At 34.4% G+C, this 6,960-nt stretch overlaps 1 protein-coding gene across 2 annotated transcripts; it reads right to left on the bottom strand.

Annotated features, from left to right (window-relative positions):
* Nucleotides 1-95: 95 nt before the first annotated feature.
* On the bottom strand, nt 96-3,949 carry LOC306855343 (U6 snRNA-associated Sm-like protein LSm4; the record flags this gene model as incomplete). 2 transcript variants are annotated; one of them, XM_079393961.1, is made up of 6 exons in its annotated part: nt 3,801-3,949; nt 2,617-2,658; nt 2,306-2,404; nt 1,982-2,183; nt 857-937; nt 96-364 (listed from the first exon to the last, which is right to left on the bottom strand). In XM_079393961.1, the coding sequence occupies exons 1-6, from the start codon at nt 3,801-3,803 to the stop codon at nt 360-362; spliced, it is 432 nt and encodes a 143-aa protein (XP_079250087.1). In that variant the 5' UTR covers nt 3,804-3,949. The 2 variants fall into 2 exon arrangements, with proteins under 2 accessions (XP_079250087.1, XP_079250086.1); XM_079393960.1 differs by lacking the exon at nt 96-364 and having other exon boundaries at nt 837-937; nt 3,801-3,942.
* Between the last annotated feature and the right edge of the window lie 3,011 nt (nt 3,950-6,960).

Genomic DNA, 6,960 nt, shown 5'->3' with positions numbered 1-6,960 from the left:
TGCAGATGGGTAAAGAGTGCAATTACCCAAGACATTTACTGAATGTTTCATACATGCAACTTGTTTAGATGTAAAAGAGCTCTCACACAGAAATTAACAGCAATTGCAATATTTAACAAAAATTATTTATTCACAAGTGCATTATACACGTCAAATTACACCATGGTTGTATTTTAAAGCACAAAAACAAAAACTTAAAACAGCAATGTGAAAACATGCACCGAACTGTGAGATAACAGAAAATAAAAACTATTTGGAGAAAATGGAAGAGCAGTTTTGCATCAACTTGTCCAAATTAAAATCTTCACAGAAATTCAGGACGTCCATTTCAAATTAAGCTCACTCTTTCTGGTTGAAGATCAAACTGAGAAAGTAGATGAGAAAGTATGAGGACAAAGTATGAGACAGACTGTAAAAATTCACATGTGATTTTCCAATAAGAACTTTTACAACAAACTCATTTACAAGCCTCAGTTAGTGCATTAACTGACTCAGACACTGCAGTCTCTAAGAGAAAATACTATATGAATGACTTTATGATGTTAGCGTGTGAATGTCAAGAGACCTGAAAATGTGCTCTTGTGTCTAAAGGGAGCTAAACCGGGGCTGTCCAAACTCGATCCTGGAGGGCCGTTGTCCTGCAGAGTTTAGCTCCAACTTGCCTCAACACACCTGCTTGGAAGCTTCTAGTATGTCTAGTAAGAGCTTGATTAGCTGCTTCAGGTGTGTTTATTAGGGTTGGAGCTAAACTCTGCAGGACACCGGCCCTCCAGGACCGAGTTTGGACAGCCCTGAGCTAAACAAACTAACACATGAGGAGATGATGTGTTTTATATCTAGTGTTGGTTTTTCACACCTTGTGGTTTTCCAGGCTTTTTGTCTTGTTGCTGTCCACGGCCAGTTCCCGTCATGCCTCTGCCACGGCCACCAAAAATACCTCAAAAGAAAAATAAAAGTCTGTCAACTGTGTATGCATTTCAAAAACTGTGACTGCAACATTTAATATGTTAAAAGGAATTATATAGCAAAAGTTATAAATTTTTTACAAGAGCATGCAGCAAAACATTAAACGCTGTTCATACTTTTATTATGAAATGAAGATTAACTTGCAACCATGCGAAAAATTGGTAAACCATGATTATTTTTCATGCAAAGTGTTCAAAAGGCAATATCCATTCTAGTTTTTTATATTTACATTTTTTTTTTACTGACAATGTTGAAAGTAAAATTTACATAGCAACACATCTAAACTGTTACATGCAAACGTGTTTAAGTTTGTTTGTTAGAGGTTAAATATAAATACAATACTGCTCATACTACTAAATAAGATGTCTACTTCATAAACTGTGTGAAAATATGAAACAATATTGTTCACATCCTTATAGAGATCATCGATTGACCTTGGCAGACATCTAGTGGAAAATTGTGGTACTGCGCCAAACAAAATATTACTAAAAGCAAATTTGTTTATATTTTTTTTTAGATATCAACCTCAAATTTGGAACACAGCTTGTTTAGTTCTATAGCTTTGATTTTCTAGCAGTTTTAGAGTCCAACATATTTTAAAAGATATATTTTATATTAAATATAAAACCATTGTCAGCTTTCAAACGAGATCATACTCGTCTGTGCTCCAAAGACCTCTAAGTTAAAAATGTCATTTTGGAGTGTATGCTCCAAAAGTGGGACTGATCATTACCAGGTTAAAACGAAGATACTTGATGGTAGCCATTGACTTCCATAGTATTTCCTTCCATACTACAGAAGCCAATGGCTACCGTCAACTGTTTGGTTACAAACATTCTTCAAAGTATCTTCTTTTGTGCTTAACAGAAAAAAAGATACTCATGCAGGTTTAGAACATCTTGAGGGTGAATAAATAAAGAATTTTCATTGTAGGTGAACTTTCCCTTTACGTTCACTTATAAATGAAACTTTTGTCACACTATTCCTTTAACAAGGGCTCTGAAATGTGTCTAACCTCTGCCGGCTCCACCACCTCTTCCAGGTCCGCCTCCTCTGCCCTTTCCCTGTGGCTTGTTCTGCTGCATGCCCCCCCGGCCACGTCCCTTCGACATTACTTCCTCTTTCACCATATCTATGATCTCATCAGGGATTCGTAAGTATTTAATGGTGCTTCCTCTGATGTAGCATTCCGGCATCCTCCAAAATTTATCTCCATCCTGCAAATCAGAGCAGGCAGACACAACCATTACATTCCAGCACAGACGGTATGCGATCATGTTTATACGATATACGAATATTCCAAAGAACACTTCATCTCGAGGAACGCGGTTTTATTTACCCGTGAAGTGCAAATAACTTCTCTCAAGTTGATGTTCATCCAGTTGTCACAGCTGACCAGATGGCCGTTGTACGTCTCACCATTCTTTAACTCCACCAGCTGAAAACAAAAGCAGACCAGCTTAATTGTTATTCTGCGTGTGGATTATAGTGATGTTTTTAATCAGCAATTTGGACTCTAAATCTGACGGCACCCATTCACTGCAGAGGATCCATTGATGAGCAAGTGATAGAATGCTACATTTCTCCAGACCGGTTCTGTAAACTATTCCTTTAACTGAGCGCAGGCGATGTGAGCTGCCTCATACTCACCATCGGGTGGTTCTGTGCTGTCTTCAGTAAAGATAACGGGAGCTAGGAGAGAAGAAGAAATCAAATGAACCAGTAAAAGGTAGTTATGCTTATAATCAGTGTTGGGAGTAACACATTACAAGTAACGCGAGTTACATAATCAGATTACTTTTTTCAAGTAACTAGTAAAATAACGCATTACTTTTTAATTTACAAGAAAGCATCGGAGTTACTTTTTCAAAAAAGTAACGACAGTTCTGCGCATTAATTCATCTAACTCGTAAAAAAAATAGAGTGAAATGCAAACTCAAAATATGACGCAAACCTGCAATAATTAAATGTTAAATAACAGATGTATCTAATCCCATTATTATTAACCAATGTCTTTGCTGCTGACTTTTGATGATGTAGTTCAACCATACTAATAAGCATTTAAGCAAGCTAACAGTTCTGCTTCATTGTTTTTGTTATTTCTGAAGAGTATTGAACCTTCTTCTCCTGCATTCTACTGTACAGACGTGAATTTACTCTTCCTTCAGCCTGAGGTTTATTCTTTACAATTTTTGGTGTGAAAGGACTTTTATATTTGCTATAAATATAACTTTTTATAAGAAAAACAAACAATCAAGCCCTGTTCATATTTTTAAAGTAACGCGAAAGTAACGTAACGCATTACTTTACACAACTACCGCAATTAATTACTTTTTAGGGAGTAACGCAATATTGTAATGCATTACTTTTAAAAGTAACTTTCCCCAACACTGGTTACAGTATTTGACATAAAAGCTCTTAATGGAGTGACTACGGAGTAAAGATTTACAAATCTGCGCTGAAACACAAGAACTGCAATTAGACTAGAATTAATCATATATTAATTATATAGTTGATCTCATTCAATTCTCAAATATTTCTTGGTTATGCGAGTAAATATTGTTTAAAATAAAAGTATGATATTTAGTCCAGAGACTGTGTGCTTCTGTTCGGCTGACAATAAAGTGCACTCTGTCGGCACTGGCCAAAATCTGTTTACTACAAAACTGCATCGCTTGTAGTGAATTGTAACGAGTTTTATTTGTAAATCAAGTAGTAATTGGCTTATGTGCAAAACGCGTTCATTTAAATACGAAACGTTTCCCAAGTATATTAGCTACTTCTCTACTCAACACAGCAACTGTGCTTCAGTTTAATTAGCCTGCGTCGCTTACCATGTCAGCTGAGCTACTGATGAGTCTTTTTAAATCCCTAATAAAGATTTAATCAACTAAGCTCTTAAATCACGAAGGTTTCTTCTGAATCTTCTTCGCAACACAAGGTACTCTACAAAACGTTTACTGTTGTACTTCCAGGTGAAAGCGGAAGTTATCAAAATAAGAGTCTCAATGGTAAATATTTTCTGCATCGTGATATTTATTTATTTAGGGACACACTCAACGTCGCTCATAAATGCGGTTTATTTTGGATCACAGATATTATTTTATACATTGAATTCTAGGACATTTACGTTATATACACACATCTGAATGTACAATATCAACGCTTCAAGAATCCACTGTTTTTTTCGGCTCTTTTTTTGTTCTGTTTCTTCTTTTTTCTTCCAAATCTGGATCCTGGAAGATGCGGTCAAAAGAATAACGTAAATAAAATAAAATAGTAATAATTAATTAAATAAAAATAATAAAAACAACATAAAAAATTGTAAGTTTAATTATTATATATATATATATATATATACACACACACACCACATAAAATCCTGATAGACAGGCTGCTACTTGAACTTTTCTTCTAAAAAGTCTAAAAGCATGCATTTAGAATAAAACGACTCACTTTTCCCTCCAGAATCATTTGCTTCCTTTTGTTTATCTTCTTTTTCTCATCAAAATCAGTGGATTCCAGTCTCTATAACAGAACTAACAAATGTAAGATTTTGACTGGGTGTTATATATAAAATGCATATATGTACATTGAAAAAGTGGTCTCTCACAATTTCACACTGTCGTGTTGTTACATTGACTTGTGTGAGGATCCTCAACACCTCTTTCTCTTCAACAGCGTACTCTTTTAGTTTCACCTCTAAACACACAAAACAGTAATCAAGTGAATTTACATTTGGGTGTTTATTTTACAGAATATATTTAGATTTGTAAGTGGTCTTTTTTTAAACAGAAAGCAAACTTACGGATCTGTTCCTCAATGGCATTGATGAGATGGATGTCATACTGTGTGACTAGAGTGATAAAACAGTTCTGAATGTGGATTTGACAATATAGTGTTCCGGCCTGCTAGTATCATTTATGAAGTGAAAATAGGACTGCATAATCGATCCAAAAAAACTATTTTAACAGTAATACGAATATTAACACAACCTCTCTTATTTCTTACAGCTAACTCTTCATATCTCACCAGCTCGAGCGGTTCGTCCCACTCTATGGATGTAGATTTTCGGTAAACCCGGTGCATTGTGATTGATAACAACTTGCACCGTAGGAATATCCAAACCCCTTTAGATAAGAACAGGTACATGAATGTGGAGAGAATTAGACAATGGTAAAGAGATGGCGAGCAATTCTGAGATATGTTGAGAAGTATTTTCTCTGTACCTTGCAGCAAATCTGTGGCTATGAGAATTTTAAAGATATTAGACTTGAACTTTGCAAGGTCTCTGAAAATGGAAGAACATAAAAACCATTAGTAGGAGACATTAGGCACTGAGTGAGAATCAATTTTAACTATGTAGCATGTTACTTACCTGCTTCATCATTGAGTGCAGGGAGATGGTTGGGAAATTGAATTCGCGCAGCATCATTGCTAGTATCTGACAGTTCCTGGAACATTCATAAACGTTACACAATTACGTTAACAATATCTGTAATAGATTTTTACATCTTCATATGAAAAAGTGGTTGTGAGATACATGAATATTTCCAAAAACAGAATAGTTTTTTGTAAGAGATATTAACCATTAAAGAAGCTACATGGATGGAGTACCATTAGGTCTCCAAAATAATCTTTGTTAAATTATCTATGAAGTTAAATTTGTGGCTTTTTTAACTCTTGTAAAACATATTTAGCCTTTTCCCCATATTGGAAATTAATTTAGTTGATAAACATGAATATGTACACCTACTGACAAACCATCACAGTATGAAAAATGAATCACTTTTTTCATCTGAAACTGAACATTTAAGCAAGTAAAATAAATGTAATAAATTTTGTAATATGATTTGTCTAGAATTAATATGATATTATTGTGTTGAGCCTCCCATACCAGATTATTTTTTGTATACTAATTAAGGCCATTTTGTTGTACTCAGATTTTGTACTCAATAAAAAATTAATACATTTAAAAAAAGACCACGCCCCTTACGGCCTACACGTTTTGACAGAGGTTATGAATGATAAAAACACCAGCCTGGCTACCTTATTCCCCCACATATAAACATCTGTAGGTTATGTGCTTTATTCTCATGGTGGGGGCAGACGTAAGGAGAAGGAGCCCGTGACTGCTGTGCTCAGTGGATCAGTGGAGTAATCAAATCATTTTTGTCAGTTTATACGATAGAAATAATAGTAATACTCCTGACATTGCAGTGGGTAGAGGAACATAAACCTAAGAATGTTTTAATTTGTTCTGACTCAGGCACCAAGATATTCTATTTAGCATCTTAAAAATACATTCAAGATTTGTTCAAAATGATACAGTTTTGTATGGGTCCCGACACACATAGGAATAAGGGGAAATGAAGAAGTGGACAAAACAAGCTTTACAGAGAGAGACAATAGAGATACAAGTTACATTAAGTAAATCAGAGATTAAGGTTTTAATATGGACTAAAGTGATTGAAGAATGGCAAGAAAAGTAGAGCAATGGGGAAAAGTGTAGATTTATTTACAACCTACTTAAAAAAATATAAAGTTATAGCTAAATCAAGGAAAGAAGAGGTTATTTATAACAGAATAATGTTAGGGCATTCAAATTTAAATAGCACACTTAAAATAATAGGGAATGTTTTTGTTGTTGTTGTTTTTATTGAGACCTTATACATAAGTACACCCAGAGATGGGCACAAATACATCAAAATTTAAAATATAAATACAAAATACTGTGTGGAAATATGTATTTAAATACAAATACAGTATTTTGAAAATACACAAAATACATTTGAAATTGGCCATCCAGTGAAGTAACTCTAAGGCCTGTTTACACCAAGAACGATAATTATAAAGATAACTATATTAGTGTATTCTACAATGCAGTTGTCATCTGTCACTTTAAATGCTCAAGCTCTTTAAAGCAGAAATGATTCTGATTGGCTGTTAATGTTTTTAACATTCATTATTTTTTGTGCTGTTATGGTTATAGTT

The sequence above is a fragment of the Barbus barbus genome, assembly GCF_936440315.1.
Source record: "Barbus barbus genome assembly, chromosome: 35".
In the NCBI taxonomy this organism is placed as follows: Eukaryota; Metazoa; Chordata; class Actinopteri; order Cypriniformes; family Cyprinidae; genus Barbus; species Barbus barbus.
This window is presented reverse-complemented; position numbering and strand designations above follow the sequence as displayed.